The 26916-nt window shown below is 37.5% G+C and overlaps 1 protein-coding gene across 42 annotated transcripts in view; it reads right to left on the bottom strand.

The window, feature by feature from the left end:
* DST (dystonin) overlaps positions 1–26916 on the bottom strand; it is a 297166-nt gene that overhangs the window by 24563 nt on the left and 245687 nt on the right. For all 42 annotated transcript variants that reach the window (XM_072036347.1, XM_038176486.2, XM_072036332.1 and 39 more), the window contains 16 exons: positions 25500–25703; positions 22655–22886; positions 22083–22309; positions 21256–21378; positions 20517–20618; positions 18660–18761; positions 16981–17154; positions 16031–16186; positions 13476–13673; positions 12864–12992; positions 9580–9750; positions 8065–8220; positions 7634–7840; positions 5851–5970; positions 1337–1506; positions 625–784 (listed from right to left, as the gene is read on the bottom strand). In XM_072036347.1, coding sequence (XP_071892448.1) covers positions 625–784; positions 1337–1506; positions 5851–5970; positions 7634–7840; positions 8065–8220; positions 9580–9750; positions 12864–12992; positions 13476–13673; positions 16031–16186; positions 16981–17154; positions 18660–18761; positions 20517–20618; positions 21256–21378; positions 22083–22309; positions 22655–22886; positions 25500–25703 — 2631 coding nt within the window. The remainder of the gene's footprint in view (positions 1–624; positions 785–1336; positions 1507–5850; positions 5971–7633; positions 7841–8064; positions 8221–9579; positions 9751–12863; positions 12993–13475; positions 13674–16030; positions 16187–16980; positions 17155–18659; positions 18762–20516; positions 20619–21255; positions 21379–22082; positions 22310–22654; positions 22887–25499; positions 25704–26916) is intronic.

Raw genomic sequence — 26916 nt, 5'->3', positions numbered from 1 at the left:
CTGAACTCCAGAACTGCGATTCAGAGCCGCAGCCCTAGATCCCCTATGTGCTGCCTTCTTCAAAGACACTTCACTGACAAAATACTGCAGTCAGTGTAGGTTTCCTGAGTCGTTGTTGTCTAGTTGTGTACTCCCATGCACGACTTAAGCACTGCAACTGCTTTTCTCTGTGAATATGCAGCAGCTCTGCAGGTTTGAAATGCTCACTGCTGCCTTTTCAGAAAGGCTGCTGGAGTCACAACAACTGCACTGGACATTTGGTTAGCAGATGTACTGAATAAAACCCTTTCTCTTCTTCCCCAAAAGATTTCCAGTAAAATCAATTTTGACACTTCTTTCCATATACACACATTCATAAATACACAGTTGTGCTTTTTGACATATTTATAAATACACAAGATAGCAGCATTAAATTGAGTATCTCAATGCTAATTGGTGCCAACGAGTTATTAACAAGTTCTTTGCTTCCAAGTCTGTTTTATAGCATTTTCCATTGTCAACATGTTTATGTCATAAAAATATTCCGCGTTTCTAAAATTACAGAATAGCCAAAAAATGAATTAGCATTAAAAGACTACACTTATGAGCAGTCTAGTAATTAAAAAAGAATATATTTGGAATTACCTTGTGATTGTCAATCAGGTTCATCACTAAATCAATGTCTCCATGTACTGGCTGATCTTCTGCTAGCTGGGGTTCAATTTTGTATAACCAATCAATGAGAGCTTGCAGAGCATCAGTAAATTGTCCTGAGAATAACAGGGCTTCCTCTAGTTTATTTTGTCTGGGGGAAAAAAATGAACACAACAAAAAGAATAAACTTAGTTAAAAATCATAAGGAAAAAATTTTCGGCATAAAATGCTAACAAACAAGAGCTCTAAATTAGTGTTTCTTTCCCCTTTTAAATAGTGGGGAAAAAAACAAAAGCGTAGGTCTGCAGTGGGATGAACACAATGCTTCTTGGGGCTCTGAACAGTCCCAGGCAATGCACACGTTCTGCTGTCTCCAAAAGAGGCAACATTCTCCTGGCTTCCCCATGCTACCCTCAGACACAGTGGCTCCTGAGGCAGACACGTAGGAGACACCGCTCAAGTGGGAATTTACCAATTAGGTTAATGGGGCTTTATCCAGTCTGTACTGACCAGCACAAAGCAGGTTCCTCAAACAGATGAGGAACGCTCATCTGTTCCTCTCCCCCTCCCTCCCACTCTTAATTATGAGACACGCTAGCCACTCTGGTTTTACTTCTGTGCAACAGAAGCCAAAACAGAAGCCTGAAGAATTCTTGTAAGCCTTATTCTTATCTGCTCAATAATTAGATTGGCTTTCATTTACCTTTCTACTGATTTTCCACAAATTGTGTCCCATTTATCCCTTAGCTCACTCAGCATATCATCAAGTTTCAGATTGTCATCGGCCAAAGTAGTTTTCTCTTTCAGGGAGCGTCCAGTCCTGTTTGTGGTATCATATACAGAGTGTTTGGCACCAAGAGATTTCTGGAATTCCTACAAACACGGAAGAAAAAGAAAACACCCATATAGCATCAACTACTTACAGTCCACAGTTAATCACATTTTGCCATATTATTTGCAATGTAAATAATCAATGTCGCTGCAAGAAGATGTTAAGCTTAATGCAAAGTTTTTAGTTTGCTAGTGCCACACAGTGTAGCTGAAATTATACAAAGCTTGATGCTACCAGAGGCCATGCCTTTCATCCCTCTCCACGAAAAGAAACAGCTCTACACCTACAGGAACAACTCTAGGAAACTCCTCCCTCAATGAGGGATGGTTCCTGTCTTACCATAATTCCTAAATCCTAAATTTCAGTAAGAGGCTGCCTTGGCTGTTCAGAAGAATATGAAAGGACTTCTAGTTTGGGAACTATGAACCGAGCACTCTTCACACTACATTTATGTATTTTAAGATTTCAAAGTAGTGCAGAGCACCCTGGAGGTGACAAACATTACTCTGTTTTATCTCAGTGTGAACAAAATGGGGAACTTCTTCCATCCATGAGCATTTAACCTTCCTAAGACTGAAGCCTACTACAATTGGGAAGAACTGTATGCCAAAAATATACAGATTTAGGTACAAGAAGTAGCCAGATGGCTTCCCAAACAACACAGTTTGGGTTGGAAGTCATGATCATAAACAGGTTACTGTAATCCAGGAACTCTGGAAGAGTGATGGTGACACAGCAGCTGCATTTGCCAGCCTGCTCTGACTGCTCCTGCTGCACAGAGCTTCTGGAAGCTCTGTGCAGCACAGAGGAACATACAGAAACTTCTGATATCAGCAGAGAAGTCAACAGAATGACAGAGTAAATAATGAAGTAACTGAACATTACCAAAGGATAAAACCAACTTTACACAGTAGCTCTTGAATAGTAGTAATGCTTAAAGAGCTTTAATTCACACCTTCATGAACTGCTAGTAGGAAACCAGTATAAAAAAAAATCCAAACATTGCTTTATAAATTTCACATATAGACAATTTAATATTCTTTTTTTTTTTTTTAATTAAAAAAATAATAATAAAAAATACCAGGCCAAAAGAGTTTTTGCTCAATGTTTGCTAACATGGTTTTCCACCTGATTCTCAGAGTCAGATGTTTAATATCATAAAATCCAGCATTGAAATGATTACCAGTTAAAATTCTTAATAATTCCTGAGGGCACATAAAGATTGCAAAGACTTCACATGGTCACTGCCAGCACATGCACAACTGCTCATCTCCAACTTGCAAGCTGTTCCCAGCTGCTCTGCACTAGCCTGTGCCGTGGTAGCTCATGCCTCTTTCACCAGCTTTCCTATCTGTTCACACAGCCATCTGCTCATTTTAGATGTGAATTCACATCAGGGAAAGCTCAGGTGCAGTGGAGGTGTGTGAAGTATGAGGCATTGGGTTGTGACATGGGGATGGTATGCTAACTTTACCTAGGGTGATTCAAGGTTCCTTATTTAAATCTTACTCAATAGTTTGCACTGCCCTGTCCTGATTTTATGGTTATTTCAGGATCCAGAGGGAACTGAGGATTAGAATCTATTAAAAAAAAATCAGCATTTGTTTTGTAATCGAGTATCTCCCTATTGTCCTTTCATTTTCCTCACATAAAGCAAGGAATCGTGTTTTAAGAAAGAATACAAACACCATTGTCAACCTAGAACTGCTACAGAAATACATAGCCTTTTCAAAATTAAAATAACCAGATCCTTATAAGAGTTTTTTCAAAACAAATGACGCACACATTAGTGCTCCCGTTGTTTGATGGGGTTCATTAACTACTTAAAGTTACATGCACAACGTTTCTTGATTTGCACAAAGAAACACAATGAAATTGTTGTCAGGGGAGGAGCATACACTAAAAACAGATTTAAAGGTGAACAAAGGGTTGCAGTCAATTCACTCTTTGACGCACTGCACACACTGTACCAAATCTACTTGAATTCGATTTCACAGAGGTATAGCTGAGAGTAGATTTTTGTTTAAGACATTTTAGCTGCCAAGAGCAGGCAGGTAAAATGAATGAAATCTCAATAATTAATTATTTATCTTCTTCTAATGAAGACAGGCAAGACCATACAGATAAAATCAGTTAGGTTCACATAAATGTACTGTAAGGAACATTCAGCATTAGCGTGGGACTGGATTGGCTAACCTAGTAAGGGATTTTCCACTCCTGACTTCTAAAAATGAGGAAAAATTTCAGATAAACAGACCATGAATAACCCCCCAAAAGTCCCTGGCAGTGCACTAGATATGAGTGAGAAAGAAAACATATCTTGGCTTTTCTCTTTCGGGGCATTTTTTTTTTTTTTTGGCAGTAACAACTGGCAAAGAGTGAGTCCAAATCATTGCTTACAGCACACACACAGCACACATTCGGTTTAGATAGTAAAATCACTAGCTAAATGGAGCAAGGAAACCTTCAAGGCTGGACAGAAAAGACAAAGACAGACAAAAGAGGGTCTATGTGGGAGTGGAAGGAAAGGATTCAAAATACAAGGAAGGACATTGCAGTGTTGGGAGGTTTGACAGATCGTTAAAAAACAATTGAGTTGATTTCTTGGGGGGGGTTGTTTGAAGTTTAAAGTCACAGAGTTCAGCAAACTCCCTCTCTCGTATACATTCATCTTTTTCCTCTGAATAACCAGTTTCAATCCTAATGCCCCCGTGCTATGTTCCAGCCCATTCCTCATAATAAAGGAGATTCAAGCAATTTAACCAGCTATTCTCTGCAGGTATGCTATATGAAAAGAAGCTGGAGAAAATCTGTCACTGGGGGAACTGATGAATCTGACAGCCTGTTTGAGGAAGTTTGGGCTCATAAAATGTACTGCTGTAGGTACAGAGAACAAGTACTAAGCTATCAAGTTTAAAACTTCAGAAGAGAGGAGGAGAATTAAGACAGTGTGTCAATCCCCAGGGCCAAAAAGGACCTCAAAGCTAAGTCACAATGTGTTCGCCATACTTGTGAGGAGTTTGAACTTTTTATATAAAGAAGAAAGAAAAAAAAAAGAGTGGAAGGATTAAAAGATTGATAGAGTCAGACAATACAAGAAAGAAGATCTTAATAGAGATTTTTCTAAATCCTCAGAGCTGACTTCAAGTTCTGGCAACACCACCTATCCCAGAACAAACTGAAATTGCAGAGTTAGCATAACAGAATGTTAATGCAGGTTTTATCTAAAAGTTTTAACACCAAACGTAGGTAAAAACTATTTTTGTTTGACCTGCAGCCAACTTCCCCATATAAAGTAGAATATTATTATCCTGTTTGATAAAAAATACTTATATCATCATGGAAGCTGAGAGATGATAAAAATGTGAAGCAGACTGATGCAGTAATCAATCATTAATGCTCAGGGTAAAAGCTTATCAGAGGTAAAAGCAATTATCAGAAACTACACACAGAGGGTGTAGAGAGCTGAGATGCAAAACCTAAGGTATACTGTGCAGAATGAAATAATAGAAACAAATGCAGTACTCTAAAGTCAACATGAAAAGTAAAAGTAAATATATGCCAAAATCCAGAAAAATAAATGATATTTCAATACTTGTCTCTGATGAAACTGCTCCAAGATAAATCTTTAGACACAGCCTGTCTCTGAAGATGCTATGTCACCCACTTGAATCCTCCCTAATACATTATTTTAGGCTGTTTACAAAAGTAAAAATGAAGACGTTGTCTGTCCTTCATTTTTTTCTGTCTGCTATAACTGTAGAGCTTCCTTCATTTTTACATCAACTTTATTTGTTTGAAAAGCCATGTCAATGGCAGAGATTTTTACACTTACTCCTCTGTAGCTGCATTTGTGGAAAGGCGGTCCTGGAATTTTTAATCCTATACAGAGAAACTACCTTTTCGACTAACAGAGCCACTGTACTTTATGGAGGACTTCATTATTACTTCTACTTGACTTAAAAAGCAGCTGTCGATCAAAATGCAAGATTGTTTTTTATTTCTGAGGTTGTCCTGTAGTATTAAAAGGAAAATACCAAGCAAAGTAACTGGATGGTAAGTTTGTGTTGTAAGGACTGAAAAAAAAAAAGCCTATAACCTCTTCAGGGATTCCTCTTCTGAGGGAGTATTACTTTCCCTTTTTAAAGTTTCCCTGGTGCTGTATTTTTATGTCTTTCCTCTTCATCATTAACCATTCTACCACAGACCAGGTTCTGTTAAGAGCTTTCTTGACTCCCCACCTGTAACACGCCACCATTTAATTCAATGCTAACAAACTCTTCATTGTAGTGAGGCCATAAGTTTACTTCCTTTGCTGACTGAACAGTACAAGGTTGAGACTTACATCTCCATGGGCATCTTGCATTTCGTCAGTCATGACTTACCTTATGCTGCGCAAGCTGCATCTTTATTTTGTCAGGATCATTTGCAATTTCAAGATCAGAGTCCAGAGATTTCTCAGATTCTTCCAGCCACTCCATAAGTTTGTGCCAGGCTTCATGGAACTGCAGGAAAGTGAGATTTGCATAGATGTAGAAATGCACTGGTGCATAAAACAGTTCATAAACATTAAACCTTGACTAGTTCTTTACAGGCCAAACAAGTACCAAAACCCTGGGAAAGGTTTGGTGTGATTTTTCTCCCAGGCTTCTCAAAGAGGGACTGGCTCAACCATGGGTTCCACTGGACTTAGCCTCCTTTTTAGCAATTTTTAATGTACATAATCTGTATGCCTAGTGTGCGTCTTTCACAGACACATTGGTAACTTCTGTTTATGTGTTGGTCATTTAGATTCCTGCCTTCTTAGTAATGAATACAAAATACATCAAGAATGGGATTTAGCTATTGCCTGCATGGGATGACAGCTGTAAATCACTGGGGAAAACTGCCTGGATGATTGCCCAAGATTTTCCCTGAGACATTCATAAATGCTCTCATTATATCAAGTACTATCTTGACGGGCACAGAACAGATTCTTGATCTTCCTTCCTTTCTCAACAACAACAGTGCTTCAGGGAAGGAAGCAGGGAAAGACTCGAGATTCAACCAGCTTTCACAAAGTGGCAGCCCTCTGGGACAGGATTTTTCCAAGCCTGTCATTTCTCTCTCCATGCCTCTTGAAAATTTTTCTTGCCTGGGCTGCCTACACATGAAAGTACAAGAAACCAGTTCAGAAAACTGTTAAGTCTCTAGGACCCTGGTGTTCAGGGCTGTGGATCAGGCCTAAGTATTCCTCCCCTGCTCTGTACAGATAGTTGTTATCCTAAATGAATAAAACTCATTGTATTCAGCTCTGTAAATGGATGCAGGGATGTAATTTTCTCTACTGTCCATCTCATTGCAGAATGGCCACATGTGTGAATGCACAACAGAAACTGCCGGAAAATGAATAATGTTTGATTGGTTTATGGCCTAATTTATTGCTCAGAAGAGTTCTTACTCTATGAGCTGCGTGGCAGTAACAGTGAACATGAGAATGTGGTTTGGCTGTGAACATAACCAAAGCTCTATGTGATTAAAAAAACCTCGAACTTCCTATTGATGTTTCAATATATTACATTCCTCTCACACATTTTGCATCTTATCATTTATGTTCTTCAGTGAGGGAAACATGAGTCTAAGGAAAAAAAATAATGCTCCCTGGTGAGAAGTCTGTAAAAACCTCTCTGGGTTCGTAAGATAAAATTCCGTGTGGCAGAAATCTTACCACACGGAAGATAATGGTCTAGTAACTACCAAAAGAAATCGAAGAAATGGTGTGTATTAACTAGGGCAAAATGTAAACCCAAGAAGAAAATGCAAAGCAATATTCTCACAGACTACTAATAGGGGTTTGACATGTTCTTTAATAGCTAAGGGGTCGATTGTGTAACTTCTTTTTGAGGACAGATGGCACTACTAATCTACATCTGGAAGCCACACTAACTTTCTTCTTTCAAACCATCCCGTACTGCAGACAGAAGTCACTGCTCAAGTTGAAAATGAAGCTTTCACCTTCTAAATGAAGTGCACCATGATTGAATCACTGAAATTGCTCCACTAACCGAGAGCCTGTTACACTAACCCAGACTTACATGAAAGTGTGCTTTAAAGCACCATATACTTCAAGAGTCTGGTTGTAATTTCAGCTAAGTTCAAAGAATTGTACAACAGCTGTTGTTCGATTACCTGTTTGGCTCGTTTCCTTGCATCATCCAAAGCTCTTCCCCTTTCAACTAAGCGCTGGACTACTTTTTCCCATCTACTCTGTACACTAATCAGCAGATTCTTAATAAGGACAACATCCTGTTTCTGGCTGAAGTATTTCAAATGGGTTCCAGTTTTGTCCAGTTCTATGATCTGATCTCGATGAGAATTCACCTCTGTGGCAAAAACCTTGGGAAAAAAAGTAGAAAATTACTCTAAACACTAGGTTGCTCATATGCTGGATAAACACCGAAAAAAACAGTCTGATACGGAATGATGTAGCAAGACTATAAAATGAAATTTTAAACAAAATAAATGTTTCTAAGTGCTAGTGTTGCAGGGTTCATTTGAACATTGTTAAAGTATCTCTGCAGAACTGGAGAAAAACATTACACATCTGTTTCTTTACATACCTTGTGTTCATCAATTTGAAACAAGACAGTGTCCAAGATAAGACTTGGCCGAGAAGCTGCAGTTAGAGTTTGCTCTGCCTGAGTAAGCCAGTTGATGAAATCTTGAAGTGAGTTGTGGAACTCCATTGCTAAATTAAGAGCTTCTTCCAGTTTGGTCTGTAAAGATAGGTCATATTTTAATAGCGTTTGATATTGTGCAGGGGCTTCAGCCAAGTAAACTATCTTAGTTTAGCATTTTGGAGTAAACTGTTTTAATTTAGCATTTAGTTTAACATTTTTAAGCATTTTCCCAACTCCAAGTTTCTGAGTTTTGTATTTTAAAATAATAGCCTGCATTTGAGCATGTTAAAGGAGATAGATAGAAAAGTAACAGTGACACTATGTATGATAGTGTAAAATACAGCATGTAGTAGTAGGATGCATTTTCTATTTTAGATCATTTCATCTTCTGGTAGTTAATCATAGTGGGACATAGGGATTTAAGATTTTGTATGCAAAACCTGTATAATATCAGAAATCTAATGTGGCAGTACACTTGGAAGAGCCTCAGAGAGGTCATCTTATTTGTTCTCTTGCACTAAAGAAAGAACAAGTTTGCCTAGACACTTTTCTTTAACAATGCACAATTGTCATTGTGGTTGCCTGAACTTTTGGATACAGGGTTTTTTGTTGACTATGAAAGAGCAGTCAGATTTTCAGTTGTACTGCTGGCTCAGCTGAGCACTCCAACCTTACATCTTCCTGCAAGAAGGCACTCATGTTATGTATTAATTAGTCTGACACTCTTTCATTATGCAGTTACCTTAGTATGTACCAGAATTCTCACTTTAAAATATGACAAAGTTGTGAGTTAAATATTTGTGCTTTACATACATCAGGGCTGTACAGAGAGTTCAAGTTCCTCTGTTTGTAATTATTGACTTTCTTCATTGTTTGACTGAGGTAGAACAAATGCACTACACTTCGTGAAGGAATGAAAGCAAAATGAAGTTAATAATAAGAAAAAGTATGCTGCACATCAGTGAAATCATGGTATTGATCTACAGTAGAGCAGAAGGCAGTCACTTGAACTAAGTGGCAGACGGCCAAGTGTTTGGGATTTTTAACAAAAAAAAAAATGGATAAAAGCTAGAAAAATTAATGCAGCAATTCCATACAGAGAAGGAAATAAACTTGAATGATGAAATAATTTAATTCCTTCTCTCATGTCTATGATCACTGTAGTAAAAAACAGAAAAGCCCTCAGCCTGTAAAGTGAGTATCATCAGTATCAGTTAACATATTTCTATGGAACAACCTTCTGCCCTTCTCACCTGCCCTCACCCCCAGATAAGGATAATAAACTCCTAGAATCCCATTTTTTCCTAGTACTTGCTAAATATACCAATGAATTCTCCAAAATTTCTCTACAACTTTAGATCTAAAAGACCAAGCAAGTATGCATGTGTAAAAGGACAAAACACTAGCAGTCCTAAATACATGATATACACTACTATTTTTATGTAAAAAACATACTTTTCTTTCACTGAGCTTTGTTTGTACTGATTCCCATTTTTCTTTTAAGTTATTTATGTCCTGCTCAACATTTGTTTCGGCAGACTCTGGGCATCTTGCAAGCATCTGCTGGCCTTTCTGCATTAGACACTTATATGTCTCTTCTTTGGCTTCAAAGGCTGCACAAAGTTCCTAAATAAAGAAACCAACAAAATATAAGTCAGGTAGAAATTCAATACTCTTTACAAATGTTAGCATAGTATTTATTCCTCCCCCAGCATTTTGCGGGTATGATTAAGACTAATAGAGGAAACATATGCAATTCATAAAAAGCCAAATGAGCAAAGAAAGGGCCCAATTCTTCAGGAAATGAGAACTTGTATTGTCTGTCAGATGTTTTTTTCTGAGATCCAAAGCTTGGCAAAGAAAGTACTATGCACTTATCTCATTGCACAAGATTTGCTATAACTCTCTTAGTTTGCAGTCCATCTGTAGCTGAAACACAAAAAGTGTCAGCATTCACTGAAAGCCGACCTACCCACACACCTTCGAAAGCAGGTGGGACAACTTGGGAGGGCTGCTTTATCGTACATCATCTCTTTTGTTTTGTCTGTATCTTCCCTCGCTCACTAGGCAAGAGCACTGCAGACATTTTACACATATACAGAGAGCTGGAAAAATAATGGTAATAACTGTTTTACCTGCTAACTATTGGACTCACTGCTCTCTTTTAACCATGTTGAAGATGAGGTGGCAAGAGAATTGGAGCTCATATATGTCCCTCTGACTCAAAGGGGCAACAGACCTTTCAAAATGCACCAACAAAGTTGGTATAGGCTCCAAAGTGAGGAACGTCTTCCAGGAGATGAGCAATAATTGATTTGCTGATGGGAGGAAAAGAACTTTATCCTCTTATCCCCAAGAAAAGAGCATAAAACCAACATTTTCTCTGGGGTAAGAGATTTTGGACAGAGGGTTATTTATATCTGATTACAGAGGAGGGTAAAGCAGAAATTCAGTTGAATCATGAGCTAAGGCCAGAAAGCTTCCTTTCTTTCTTCCTAAGGTCCATGAAAAACTGTTGTGACCTAGCCTGATTCTTCCTATGTTCCCAAACTCCTAAAAATATTTCTGGTTTCCTTAACTCCCCAGAGCACCTTATTCTACTGCAGTGTAGGAACCCCTCAGAAGTCAACGTAGGGAGTGCATCACAAGTGGGACACAGCATGGCAAGAGTGGCCTCAAACACTGGGGTAGGCTCAGTCTGAGATAGGAGGCCTCTTTCTAAGCCCCTTTTTTGTTGGTGTCCTATAACATTGCTTCGTCTCTCTTGTATTCCTGGAGCTGCCCTAGCTGGAAATGCTACCCAATCGCAACTCCATTTGTGAACTGATTACAGTTGAGTCCTTATTCAGAACTGCAGAAACAGACCTTATACTCAAGATGATGATTCATAATGTTATTTCCAATGAGAAAGACAACAAAATATAGTAAAATTTCCTTTTCAGTTTCAGGTCACAAATGAACATGGTTTGTATCCCTTAAGAGCAGTTTGAATTTGGAAGTTATGACAAATTGTTCTCAACCGGACAACTGGCCTCAGCATTTCAGCTGCCAAAAAGCCAGAGAATTCACAGAGAACTGCACAGATGCACTGAGTTTAACTAAACTGAAATAAAATCCTATTTTTTAAAAGTTAAATACATTAAAAAATAACAAGATGATGTTTGCAGCTGTAAAAATGTACAGTTAGGAAACAATTGTACATATAGATTACTATTACTGGGGACACATTCATACTTGTTCTAACAATATTACATTCAGTTTTAAGATTCCTTAACTACTCAATCTGTAAATGCAAGAAATATAGAAAATGGCTTACTGATTTGCATAGTAGAAGAATATACCCTAAACACCCTGAACTTTTTCAGTGAATTTTTTTGGGTCTTGATCTGATAGCCCAGAGACGTTGTGGAGTCTCTTTCTCCGCATATATCCAAAACCTGCCTGGATGCCATCCCATGCAATGTGCAGGGGGGATTGGACTAGGTGATCCTCAGAGGTCCCTTCCAACATCAACCGCAATTCTGTGTGTGATTCCAGGCCCAGGATGAAAAATGGAAAGAATTCCACTGACTCCCACAGGTTCTTGATTAGACAGCCCCCACTCTTGCAGGAACAAAAAGGGTTGGTTGGTCGTTTCTTTACTTTTTTGATTCTGTGTTTTTGTTTTTTTTTTGTTGTTGTTTGTTTGTTTTTTCAAAACACAAAATTTAGAAAGATTTGAGGGGAGGGGGATGTCAAAGAATCAACGTTATTTCTGTGTTTTGTGCTTGTTTCCTGTCATAACTGATTCAAAAACTATAAATAACGTCCCTTCTCAAAAACAGTTGCCGTTAAATTTTGAAAAAAATGCCCCACATATGTGGGCAATGGCCTTTAGCATCATTCCAAAATAAAACCTGATTTATGAAGCTGTGACAATGCAGTGTTTTAATGGAAACTGTGTCAGGCATGTTAGAGCTCAAGGACAGTTCAGAAAATATCACTATTACATCTGAGCCAGGAGGTCAGGAGTTCAGATCCCTGGGTTTGGGCTTATATCCAGGCCTAGCAGCACAGCATGATTTTCTATAAGTGGAGCACCAGGAGCCACATTCCCCTGAGTTACCTCAAGACTTCAAGTCAAGGCATCCTTTATCAAGCTCTATGGTTCTACAGGGGAAAAAATCCATAGGGTTTATCTTTTAAAGGAAGGAAGTGAAGGAAGGGAATAATTCAGACATCCTGATCAGATTTCCATTTCTAATTAAAGCAGAGTTTATATGACCCATTACTCCTTATTATATCTGGGCTAACGATGATTTCAGCGTCAGCTTTGGTTAAATAAAGAATAAAGGATTGAACCCCTTAATTCAAAGTCCAAATGAATGTGGATCACTTTTAGATTCATCTTTGTATCTGAGAAAGAACATCAATTCTAGTTATGGGAACAGAAGGGAAAAGAAGCATACGAATTACCAAAAAATCTGTAAACACTTTCTGTTTTTGTTACTGAAACTATGGATGAAAAAGCTTATTTTATAGTCTCAACACTATTAATGGCTCTGCTTTGGGCACCTCCCAAGTTACTACTTTCACTACACTGAAAATAACAGTGTTGTTTTGAAGGCCATTAAATTTTTTTTAAGATACTGTACAGACATTGTGATATATAGAACATGCTCTGTATTTACCATAAACACTCGTGAAAGATAGTTAGCCCTGAAATGCAATTTGCAAAGCATTCTAATACTGATACTTACCATATGGGTATTAAGCTGTTCTCTTGCTGTTTCTGGTAAGCCTCCAACAGGTTTTGATGCCAACAGCTGACGTTCAGTGTCTGTCAGCCATTGCTGCATATCTTCAACTTCACCATGGAAACCTTGGGCCTAAATTACACCATATCATTTTAGAGCTTACTTAAATGTTTTCCATTCTAAATACTAACTCAGATGCAGAAGTATACTAGCAACAGATTCAATCAGGTATTTGCAATAATTGGAGGAAATGAATAAAAAGCAAAGGAAAAACAAAATTTAAGCTAACTGCATTTATCATAAATGATAAAAACAAAAATTATGGAAATCCTAAAAGAAGGTTAAACAAGCAACTGTGAGATCAATGTTTTCCCTGATTAATATACCTACACAGAAATTTCGCCTTTTAAAAATACATAGGTCAAAACTAAAGTCTTGATGCAGCACTACAAAAGACAATGGCCAGCTGTGGAAGACACAGTTGGTTCCAAACTTCCTCCAAATTTAGGAGCGTCTATTTTTTTATTTAGACCAACTTCTAATACACGCATCTATGTATTTCATGTAAAAAGACACTTTTTCTGAGTTATCTCTATCTGATCATTTCCTGTTCACCTGGATCAAGGCACTGTCCAGCTGCTGTTTCCTTTGTTCTGTTTTTTCCAACACATTCTGCCAGCGCTGATTCAGAAGTTCCAACTTGCTCCGTAAATTACTTGCTTCTTCAACAGCACTTGATTCAATCAGGTCACTTCCAGCTTTCTTAACTGCTTCCACTGTAGACTGGTGAGCTAAAACATCGTTTTGTAGCACCTACAATTGTAACACACAGCACCTGTGACTGGCCATGCTGATAAGTTATGGAAGGAAGGAAAACAGTAACCAAACTAGTTCTAACCCAGTTATAATGCAATAGTTTAAAATCAGCACAAGTACTAGTGACTAAAGCTAATAACTAATCTTACTTCACTCAAAAGCAGTAACAGACCAATCTGCCAAAATGCTGTATTTTATTGTTATATATTGAAAAAAAAAAAGAGTATTCTTTATGAATAAATAACTTCCTGAAATTATGAAAGCTTTCTGGCACTGCTAGTGAAGAATCACTTCTGAGGCATCCAGTATTACCTCACTTTCCTTCGTTTACTACATCCATTTCTTTACTAGCACTTTTCTTTGGTTTTGAGGGCAAGGTGTGAAAACAATGTTATACATACTATTGCTGATTACTCTTGAAGCAGTAGGCTAAGAAGAGAAGAGAGAGGGGAGCAAGAAGACAACAATCTTCTGACTGCCACAATGTCTTTTCTGGCATTTCAGGTCTACAGCCAACTTTGTGTTATGACAGGCTAGCAGGACACTTCAACTGTCCTAAGAGCTGGGGAACGACTGTAATACTAACACGATAAAATCTCCATCTGTTTTAAAACCTGTTACCACCACCCACAGTAAAACCACCAAGGACAAAAAAGTACAATTGGGAAAAAGACACTGTTTTCAGAAAGATTTCATTAAGATTAATGGAAGCTTTTGAAATACCCAGAATAAAGAACAGAAAAAGATGTGTGAAATGGTTAAGAAGGGAATGAAAAACACTACTTAAAAAGTCAAACTTTATGACTGCTCTCTTCCACTGGTTCAAACTTATCTCCATCAAAATACTAGTATAAGGAAAAAAAAAAAAAAAGCTAAAAACAGAAGAACTTTCAAATAAAACATACAAAGCACCTGATATAAAAGCAAGTTACAAGTAGTCCTAGTATCACAAGGTGCACAAACATGTATCACACTTGCTTTAATTCTTCTAGGCTACGCACTGGAAGGTATTTGTTGTTTTATTTTCCTGACAGGAAAAAAAAGGGGGATATTCACACAAGCAGATGAATCTTATCCCTTCCTTCCTACTGAGGCTCACTAGGAACAAGGTTTATTCTGTCCAAAGTTATTCAGGAGATGGATGTTTTTCCAGACTACCACAGGATGCACTACCGTGTGAACTTCCTAACCTATAAACTCTGTTTTACGAAACGGAAGTAGATTGGTTCATGTGTTTGCTGAACTCCTTCAGTACTGAAGGCAGATGAAGTCATAACTGATGTCTGGATGCTTCTTCAGTAGTAAAACACATATAAATTGTTCATGGAGTGGAAGCTGGGTTTGTAATTATTATTATTTTTTAAAGGGCTAGTTTCCATCAGTAGTCACACAGGGCATGCATATATTTTACTCTGCCCAAGTTCCAACTGACTACCCAAAAGGCTTCAGAAGCATAGTGGCATTGATACAGATAATGAAAATGCCTTAATTATCTGTGTACTGTCAATTTCAATCTATTCTCTCTAAGCCAAAAATTAACTCTGAATGAGAATGCTTTTCACATCATATGCAAGCCAAAAACTAAAAGGCAGGAGAGGATTTATGAGGTTAGCATGAAATCTTCAGGCCTACAAAAAACACATCATCATGAACAGCACTGAGCCACACAAACAAGTAGAGAAGATCTTTTGCTCTTTAGAGATACTCTTCAAAATAAATGAATAATGGAAATATTCTTCCATGGGCTCCAATGCCAATTTAGCTACTAACTATCCTGCAACAAACAAAAAAAACAAAACAAAACACCGCCATCACCAAAAAAACCCCTTACATTGCAAGGAGAAAAACATGAAGATATGGATACCCCTAAAATTTGCTAAGAGATTCAGAGCAGCATTCTCTGTTCTAGTTAGACCCAACTAAGATACAATTTTGCAGACTTCATAGCTAAAAATCAAAATATTTTTTTCTGATAAGAAAGAACAAAGCTGTGTAAAGGTGAAGTATGTTTTGTAAGATGTGGCCTTAACAACTAATCAAGAGTGTATTGCTTCAGGAAGAGTAACAGGTTTGATGACTTTTGATCTCCCTGGATCAAAAAAAGGTGAGTAAAGGGGGAGGCCAGGGTGAGCTGCTGTTTTTGGCTAAAACCTATGCCACTTGTGTGGTATATGCAAGGAAGAAGGAATATAAAGAAGCAAACAAAAAGATGTTAGTTCTTCTAAGCCTGAATTTCTGCATCATGAAAAATCTCTATAGGGAATTATTTATCAAGTGCAAAGTTTTACTACAAGACTCATCTCTAAGATAAACCTCAGAAAACATTTCAGTTCATATTCATTATAATTACATACATGATGTTTGGCAAGTTCAATTTCAATAGCCTTGGGGTCTCCACCCACGGGTTTCTGTTCATTCAGCAAGTCTTCTGTATGCGTCAGCCATGTCAGTAACTCATCCAGGGCATGTTGGAACTGCCCCAAGGCTAACAAGGCACCTTCCAGCTTGTGCTATAGTAAAAATAAAATAAATTAATAATGAAACGGTTTCATGATGCTATTGAATCAGCTTAAATTACCATTAGTCACCATACTCCAGAGTGGAGTCCATGCATATGATAGCATAAAAAACAGAGACAAACAGTTATCCAACTGCATCATAGTTAGAGCTGAGCTAGCAATTCCCTTGTAAAGCCTGACATCCTAGGCTTAAATTCCTGACCTCTGAAGATGCCATGTAACCAGAGCAGAGTTAAGATTGAAGGTCCTCTCATCAGAGATATGACAGAAGTTTTCATCATTTAAAATGTAATTTAAATATAAATACATCTTGGTGCACGGACTTCTTTAAACTTTTTCTTCGCAGTTAAATGATTCAGTTTAGAGGAAAAAAACACACTTCAAAACACCGCATCTTTAACTCTTTTTGACAATTTAATGTTGTGTAGAGTAGTGAAACAGTACTAAAGTTTTAAGAAAAAGTGCTTGGTTCAGCAGCTTTTTTTTTTTTCACATATAAACATGTTTTCAACTGCTACTTAAGGTGTCATTAAATAGCCAAAATGAAATAATAATGATTTGACATGACACTGCCGACAGAAGAAGTGACAAAAATACTAAGGGTTGAAAAAAAAACATAAAAGCAACTCAGCAAATTATGAAATTCAAATTCCATTATACATAGTTCTGTAATTTCCAAACCAAAAAGACTAAATATGTAAATTGATACAAACATTATGCATAAGGAAAAGCTTTTCTCACAAATCCAAGTCATGAATGAAGCCCCCACCTTCAGGTTTATTTACCTGTCTATTTATAATTTTTTCTTCTAGGCTATCCCACATTAGCTTGAGCTCTGAGAGAGGGTCTTGAACAGTGTGCTTGTCACTTTCCTGTGTTACTTTCTTCAGCAATAGTTCTGCTTGATGGTTCAGTCTTTCCATTTCTATCTGCTGCTGATAAGCGTCTGTTTTAAAGTGCTATGATAAATAGAAAATAATACAAATAAATATATCATAAGTAATGATCTTGAGTATAGCACAGTACAGCAATATTTACAGTAATAATGCATCACTGTCAACTTTCATAGATCTAGGGCTTTGTTTTCCTGGATCAAAATGCATATAAGATACTGATAATCCACTCAGGTCCAGCTAAGTGAAAATATGCAACGTCTTACTATCCCACCAGATATTGCTAACTGTGAGCAGAGGATGACAAAGATTTCCAATAGGAAAGTCCTCTCCAATGATCTCTCTTGTTTGTATATTAAAAATATGGCACAATTCAGGAACATCCCCCAGTTATTATACATCCCTGCTTTTTACCTAAAATTTGTAGAGCAGTCTACCAACATCAAGAGTTTGCTTAGTCATAGATCAATACAGACAGGATTCTAAATCTGAAATTTTGATTTACAGCTTACTGGACGTATTGGGAATGATGTGATACGGTTAAACATTTAGAGAAAGTCAGCAATGGCAGAAGTGAAGCTCTGGAGGTGTGCCTCTTAGAACATCAAGAAAACTGTTTATGGTTGTCGTGGTTTAACCCAGCCGGCAGCTAAACACCACGCAGCCGTTCACTCACCCTCTCCCCTCCCTCTCTAGGACAGGGGAGAGAAATGGAAAGTGAAGCCCGTGAGTTGAGAAAAAGACAGTTTAATAAGACAGGATAATAATAATAATAATAATAATAATAATAATAATAATAATAATAATAATAATAATAATAATAATAATAATAATAATGTGTACAAACAAGTGATGCACAATGCAATTGCTCACCACCCGCTGACAGATGCTCAGCCCAACCCCGAGCAGTCTGGCCCCCCTCCCCCGGCTAGCCACCCCTATATATTGTTTAGCATGACGTCAGATGGTATGGAATACCCCTTTGGCTAGTTTGGGTCACCTGTCCTGGGTCTGTCCCCTCCCAGCTCTTACTGCACCCCCAGCCTGCCCGTTGGCAGGACAGAGCAAGAAGCTGAGATGTCCTTGGCTTGGTATAAGCACTGCTCTGCAACAATTGAAACATCGGGGTGTTATCAGCACTCTTCTCATCCTAAGCCAAAACATAGCATTCCACCAGCTACTAGGAAGAAAATCAACTCTGTTCTAACTGAAACCAGGACATCGGTGGAAGCCAGAAAATTTAAATGTCATAGCAAAAGAACTCTCTTCATAACCTTACAGCCTTTGAAAGAGAACTAATGCTATTAAAAGTATTTTCCGAGTATCTGAACACAGTCACAGAATAAAACAGTCTCATCAAAATCTATTCCAAAGCCTTGAGCCACGTATTTTAAAATGCAAACTTTGCAATTAAACATTATTTGAAATTTTCATACAGATACATTTTTTTAAAAAACTAAAAATTGAAAATGAAAATTGCTTTTCAGTCTGGAGAATACAGAAAAGCACTAAACAATGCAGGAAAATTCAGACGGATGGAAATACAAATGAAATAAATAGCTAGTTCATACCTTCAGTTCCTCAGTTTGCTGCTTCACTGTCTCCAGATCTGTTCCAACTGGGGACATAGACGCTAACTTGATGCCAGCAATGTCTACCCAGTCAAATATTGCCTGAAAATCATAGCATGAAATTCAAGCGTGAGCAGAGAGAAATAGTATCATGGTTAAAAGCTGTACCCAGTAAAATACCAGAATTTGTTTTACTTCAGAACAATATTGCTATGCTCTTTGAAATAAAACAGTTTTCTTCAATGAAACCTCCAATATTGACAAGGCAAGGGATCAAACAGTATTCCAGGTAGTGGTTACAAGAATGTATGTACTGCCAAACTGAGCTTCTGTGAGCAGCAATATTCCGCCAGTACTCATGCTAAGTAGCACTTTACTCCTTGAGCAAGATCAGCAATTTTTATGCACACTCTGAGAAGTAAGTACAAGATCAACTCTCAGTTCCATAGCCTCTTGGAGCTAAGATGGCAAGTTGTGGCTGAACAGTATCACATTTTCAACTGTGATTATTAAACATCATTAAGAATCAAACATTTATTGGAACTACTTGCACATTACCAACAGCTATATACATCTGGGTATTTTTATAGGGAAAAAAAAAACTCTGCTAGGCCCCTTTTCCCTGCCTGTTAACCATGATTCATGATGGAGAAAGGCTTAGCAGTGCTTGTCAGAGCTGCCTATAGTTGCCTGAGTGAGAACTGCCCTCACTCAACAAGCTCAATAAGATAAGGCAACTGCAGTACCGCTAACAATCTGTCCACAACACTTTTCAGATTGTCTACTGCAATGAGCACCAAAAGGCATTTAAATACAGTTCTTTCACAAAGTACCAAGCCTGTACGATGTTCAGCCACAGAAAACACAGAACACTTAAACCAATGGCAATGTTCCTAAGATAACCCTACATGTCAGCCTCTGCACAGCATGAATGTAAGAGCACTGGGAGAAAAATCCATAATGAGGTGCACTGGAAAACAGGCACATTGCATTATTATTAAGGAGTGTTCTGCTGCCAGATCTGCACTGAACACACAAACAACTTGCTCAGTGTCATGTGAAACTGTAATTTTATATTTCAAGGATTCAATGAACCAAGACAGATGTTAATTCCATTGAGAAAAAATAGTTTTGCAAAATCCAATTATGTTTGGAATCTTTTAAAATGTTTCAATCTTCCAGCCATCCACTGACAAAAGACGAGAGATGTCGCTAAGCCAAACCTACGAAGAAACCTGCAACCAAATATACAACACATACAGACAAAAGATATCTTTACCTACAGATTTAAAAAGTGAATGTCTTCTGAAGAATTGTGATTAGATACATTATACTATGAATTACTATAATAGTCCAGCAACTTATTTTTTCTTCCTATATTCAAACTTACATATTTAATTGACTAACAGTAAAGATTAAATTTAATTGAAGTTTTTTAACTGTCCTCTGTTCAAGAAGAATAGCCACAGTGAGTTTATAGACCTATATTCTATTCCTTTCAGATCATGTAAATGTGTCACAGCTTGCCTATCGTGTGAATGGCCTATCACAAGAAAATATGAGCAGGATTGCTATGAATTTGTGTGGTATCAGTAAAACTCTGGTCTCGTCAATAAACAAGGAGATTTTATTTTGGAATCTAAATATCGTGCAATATATGAACAACGCAAAGAAATCAATACATTTCATGTCTAATTAGAAAAAAAAAAAAAAAAGATGCCTGCCTGCTGAAGAAAATAGTCACTATAATCAGAGTGATACATTACATATAACCTACAAAATCCCATTGCATTTTTAATACAACCACATTAACTCCTATTAACTTAAGATTGGGTTAAGTATATCACACCAACCTACCTGCAGTCCATCTTGGTATTGAACAGCTGCCTGCATGGCTTCAGCAAGTTTGTCCACCCGTTCTTTCCATGTTTTGTTTAAGGCATCCCAGGCAGAATTCAGCTGCAAATAAGTGCAATTTGCTCCAATGAACAAAAATAATTTTACTGCTATGTAATTTGCATTCACTAAATAAAAAGTCACTGCCCAGTAGCACCAATAAATTAACCATAAACATTTCATATTCATTCCATATTAAAACTCTTGTTCTACCCATCACTGCATAGTTAGTTTCCTTCAGAATACACTACAGGTTCTGTATTACAGAAGCTTTGTAATTGAATACTGACTATATTTTTATTGATATAGGGATTATAGTGAATATGGGAAATATTACGAAGTCATTTGGAGTTGCATCATTACAATGAAGGTAGCTTAAAAGAAACTTACATTACTTAACATGAGAGAAATCAAAAGAAAGTCCTTTGTAGTCATGTGAATAGAATTGTCTCAGTTAAGATGTCTTACTTGGCACAAAGCAAATACACATGAAACTTATTCTAGCATTACTTTTGCAAGAAATACTCATCTATTGCATTAATCAATAAATATTTTTACAAAAAAAGAAAAACTCTTAAAAAAATTATCAATGAAGCAATAAAATGAATTTATTTTCAGAATTTGTTGGGAGACAGGGAATACTACTTTCAGCTGAACAAGCATCTAACGTAACAGACTTAAGCATCTGCATTTCCCATACCTCATCTATACTCTTGTTGACAATAGGTTTGTCAGGCTCCCCACAAGCAGCTCTAAGTTCAGAACCAAGGCTCACAACTGTTTCTAGTTCTTCTTGCAATCCGTCAATTTCCTCTTTAACAGCCTACAAAGGAAAAAAAAATAATCCAACACTGCTAATACTAAATTTAATAATCTATGTAGAGCTTGCTTTTAAGGTAGACACACCAGGATGTGACTTTTGTTTCTTTAAAGTTGCCCGGACTTACAATTGGATGCTTGTATTTTAAGCATCCTTAACCATCCACTGACCTTTGCAGTGTCAGAGTGAAATCAACTGACATCAGTCTAAATTACAACAATGGATAATGATGTCATTTTGTATGAGATGGAAGAAATAAACAGGAAGTGTTAAATTAGATTTCTTTAATCAGAATGTTTTCTTTTTCGGAGGTTATCATTCAACTTTCAAATTTTTAGCTATCAGCATAAATAATTACAGACTTGCAGCATAATACACACGTCTGTATCCCTTTCATTTAGATGTTAGGTATTACTCGGAATCTGAAGTATGTGAAACTTTTAAAAGTCTCAGTGACATGCGTATTATATATGCTTATACACAGATATGTAAATATAATGACAAGCACAAGTTGTACGCTCATTGCAATTAAGCACTGATACGTATTATTTGCCACAGACCCTTGAGATATCATTATAGTAAATTTCTATGTAATTACCCCTCTTTGTCTCTAAAAAAAGTCTCCTGTGGTATTTCATAGTAATTCCATCTTTCCCCTGCATACTGTGAATAGAACATTTTAAATCAACAGAATACTTTGTACTGACCTCAGCAGCTTCTTGCTGTTGCTTGACAATAGATGGGTCAACTCCAGGTCCCTCCAGTTCTCGAATGAAGTCCTGAGTATCTTTAATAGTAGCTACAAGAGCCATATGATCACACCAAAACTTTTCAGCTAGTTCCATTACGTCCAATAATTTGGCCTCCCTTTCCTCAGTCAAGGTCTGGATGTCTTGCCAAATGAGGACCATTTGGTCTAGTTTATCTTGAACAGCTAAACAACAAAGGAACTAAATTACTACCTTGGCAAACAATTCTTGGCCATAAATATCTCTACAGTTCTACAGCAGAAACATATGTGAACATTTTAAAATTTAGACTTTAAAACTGTTTCTTTACAGGACTTTTTAAGATGTTAAGTGGAAACAACCAACAAGGCATTTAAAATTAAAACAAAGGTCAGAGCCACAATTACTAAAACAATGCCTTGCTTTTTTATATCTTTCACAGCTTCTTCAGAAGAACACAATCCCCAGATTTGTGATCATCAGAACTGAAGAGCTTTATGTGATGCAGCTTGCTGCATTTCCGCTACATGAACCTTTCCTCAGTCTACTACCTTTTGCAGATATATCCTTGTCTGCTCCTTCTGAGCGAGCAATCATTTCCTCCCCTCGCTGTTTAAGCGTCTCATAGACCGGCTGAAGTTTTTCCAGATCCATTGACACATTCTTATTTTCACTGATTTGCTCTTTAATCTTCTCAACCTCTGCTGAGATTGAAGGCGGCTGCCTCAGACGTTCAACTATGCGTTTCAGACTCTCAAGAGTTGGATCTATCTTGTCATGAAACTGAGAGGGTGGTGAAGAACAGAAAGAAAGGGTAGAAGAGAAAAACATTTGAAAAACTGCATCGGAAAATTCTCTTGGAATAAGATACTTCAAAATTGACATATTTAATATCTCTAGTTATATACATGCAACTTGCAATACCCCCCGGTGGTTCTCTCCCTCTTTTAATATCTAAATTAAAAACATGACCTTGCAAAATAGTACTTCCTCTCAGATTGAAGAGACTCTGAATTCTAGTATGAAGTCTGGGTTTAGTTCTGAGACACTCCATCTGAAAATACTTCACATATGGCAGCATCTACCTGCATGCAGTCCCGCAGAGTTTGTGCATTACTTTCTATCTTATTTTGGAGAGTCATGGCTTTCTGATCTCATCAGTTCAGGAATATATTCACCTTAGTATTAAATACACGTATTTTCATATCAGGACCAACATATCTCATATAACCACTGATTAAAATTTGGTATTTGAGGTCATTCAATAAGACATTTGCCTGGTGCCCAGGTGGTGCTCATTAGTGAAGCAAATGTGCATTTCTTTCTGCAACTAAAAGCACACAACAGCATTTATTGCCTTCACCCATCTTTGACTCAGAGCCCAGGTGCCCAGAAACTCAGCTACATCTTAGTTAATTAGCATGGTTCATCCGTACAGGTCCAAAGTTAAGTTCTAATAATGTTACAGACTCAGACTAATGCTACCTGTTTTCAGCAGAAGTGTGAATATCACACAAGCTCTCAAAATGCAATAACGCATAAAGGTAAGCAGATTTCTTCAAGATTTCTGTAAAACTGATTGTAGCAACAAAACCTTACAGAAGTGATTCAACCTGAAATTAAACTGGCAATATCCAGGTCTAATTCTAGGGCATGTATATTGCATTTTTAAATTGGCATTGCACTCAATGGGCCTCACTTTACTCTTCAATGACTGAGGCAAGGTGTTTTAGAACTTAAAAGGAAGAAAGGGAAGTCATTATAACCTCTCATTCTGGCTCCATAGGTCACATGCTGCCTTTGATACATAAGGCAATTTAACATAATTTGAAACCTGAAGATTTAACTAATTATTCTTCCAGTACTGTCTAGACAAACACTGACATACCCACCATGCTACAGAGCATGGTGATACATACTTAATAAAAAAGAGATTATATAAAATTACATTCTGGACATTCCAATGTTTTGCTTTCTCATCTGTGGATACATTTACATGTATGGACATGAAATACTTTAAGGTTCATTTTGTAAGTAATTAAGTGTTTTTTTCAACATCTGATTATATTCTAGCTGTTACCAAAGAATGCATTTTTATTCTTGCTTTCTGTACCTAGCCTTCTGCACTTCTCTGTACTTTAGCTCTTCATGTTAACGTCTGTCACATACAAAGCAAGAAATCAAATACTAAATAAACACCTTAGTTTTCAAATGTGCAGCTGCAAAGGGGGGGAGGCCTGAGCTTATATGATAACGAAAAACACTGAATCTAAAAAATCAGGCTTCTTTCAGAGGTGTGAATCAGGAGGCTGTTTAGAATGACTGAAAGCACAACGTAATAAAGTCTACAACCAGGTCGAAAATAGGATGACAGCTGATGTCACCTTTTTCCCTTATCTTCTTAGATTTTGCCTATAGTGGTTAGGAATACAGTGTAAAGTACCATGACATATGAAGACAATTATTTGGAATGAGACTTGATGAGAACTTTAAGGTCTATTTCTTGATTTAGTATTTTAGACCTAAGCAGAAATAGAGCACTTAATTTCCAGCCAACAACATAAAAGGGGAACTTATCATAAAAACAGCAGTACAGAACACAGTATTTTTATTCAGGTTTTTGTGTTCATGTACACAGTTTAATGAGGTTGTTGTTTTTATCTGAATTTGTTGTCAAATAAAAGAATTTCAGTTAGGATATAATGACAATCCAATATCTAGTAGTCTCTAGGACCTGATACCTAACATTACTCTATCAAGGTTCATTCTACAGAGTGATGAACCTAAGATACACAGCTGTCAGGGACTTGATCTGAATTTTCTGCTTACGATGACATTTTGTGAAGTCTAACTTTGCTCACAACACTTTTCTGTAACAGCTCAAGCATATATTACATTAAGTTCCTGTTGGGTCTACAATGAAGAGCAAATGCTATTACAACTGAAGTGAAGTACCCTCTAGTTCCATCGGTAAAGGACTGTAACTAAAGCTGCCAAGTCCTAGATATAACTTTATGTAAGCTAACTGATTAATAGTGACATCAATATCAACTAACAAAGCATCAGCTAGTAACAGACCAGTAAGAAGAAACAGAACAAACTGAAAATCCCACATTTTTAGACTAAATGTTCCTTTTTAAAAGGAACTTTGATATTGAGAAGCTGTAACATTTTTAACTGCAACAGAATCATCGTAACAGTGACCAATATATATAATCATAACCCCTCAAAAAAAGAATCAGTGCCATGAGCAGCGATTTGAACATTCACAGGCCATTCAGTTGAAAAATCCAGATAAAACAGCAGTTTAGTCTTGATGTATACATATAAGATGATAATGTCTGTGTATCTTTCCATTTGAATGAATCCAATTATACTTTAAACTTAAACTGATACCTGGGTACACTGAGAAATGGCTTCGTCCAGCGCCAAAGCTCGCTTTTTGACATCTTCCTTAATTTTACTGTAAAGGGTGTCAGCTGCCACATATTTCTCTTGGATAGAAAAACCTTCTCCTGGGCTCAGCTCCAGCAATTGAGGCCCGGTTTTGTTCATCTTATCTATATGAGGCTTGTGTTCAGCAATCAGCTCACGCAGTTGCTATAACAAACGAAACAACTTATCAGTTTCTTAGGCTTACACCACCACATTACAGCTGTCCGCACTTCTAACACATCCAGCTGGCAAGGAATTCCAAACAAATACCCGTCATCTTAATGTAAAGCACAAATAACATCAAATAAAGTTAATGACTGCTCTGCCAGGGATGGCGCCCTTTCCAACACCGAGCTAGCCAGCCGTAAAACATCACAATTACAGATGCACTGGCAAGGCCCAGCAGGGCATATCCCTCCTCCTGTAGGGCTATCATTAGGTGTAGGATGCAAGGTGCCAGCTATGCACATGATGCTGGCAACAGACACTCCTCGTCGTTTTTTAGGAGCTGTAATGACAGAAATGGCAACCATATTCCAAACATTTGCATAACACCACTATGTTTATACAGTTTCATGTTGGTATTTGCTACTTATCAAGAAGTCTTCCATTGAAGAGCGTCAGAGAACAAGGTATTGACATTACAAGGATATTCATGCAAATTGTCCTTGACTTAAGGACAGGAAACTGGCACAAAGAGGGGGGTCAAAGAAACCAGTGAAAAGGACAGAGGACAATGAAGACAGATCAGCAGAGAACAGTCAACCAGGATTAGCAGTCTCCCCTCCGGCCACCAGACCACTCCATCTACCCAACAGTGCTGTTACTTAGAAGACACAAAGTTTAATAGGTAATTAATATGTACATTACATTTGATCTCATCTACCACCCCCAAAATAAGTCAAAACTGCAGAAAACTGGATAGAGACTGGTGGACCTGAAAGGTCACAAGGTAACCGTCCTGTCTTCTGACTTGACTACGTATTTCGGTTTTGTTTACTTGCACCCACAGATGTGACAAAAGGGAAAGATCTGGGGGGGAGCAGCCCAACCCTTCCCTCTGGTTTTGTTTATTTGCTTAGTTCATCCTTTCCTTTTCAGAAAAATCCCTCTGTCTTTTGAGGCACCGTTCCTCTCAGTGCCGTGAGATCCACGCATTTCTAGCCTAGAGCCACTGTGCAGGAACATGAAAGGCTGGAGCAGGCACATGCTCTGCTCCTCCTAGCTTAGGGTTTGTTTAAATTAATGAAGACACAGAAAAGGGCTTGTATCAGTCTCAGTGTAAATAAATCCTCTTCTCTTCAACTGAGGTCCTTCCCTTAAAAAGGAATCCTGTTACTGGCTTGCCTCCTTGCTCCTCCCTAGAAGAGGAGAGGTT

The sequence above is a fragment of the Anas platyrhynchos genome, chromosome 3, assembly GCF_047663525.1.
Source record: "Anas platyrhynchos isolate ZD024472 breed Pekin duck chromosome 3, IASCAAS_PekinDuck_T2T, whole genome shotgun sequence".
In the NCBI taxonomy this organism is placed as follows: domain Eukaryota; kingdom Metazoa; phylum Chordata; class Aves; order Anseriformes; family Anatidae; genus Anas; species Anas platyrhynchos.
Note: the sequence above shows the minus strand (reverse complement) of the source record. Positions and strands in the feature narration are given on the sequence as shown.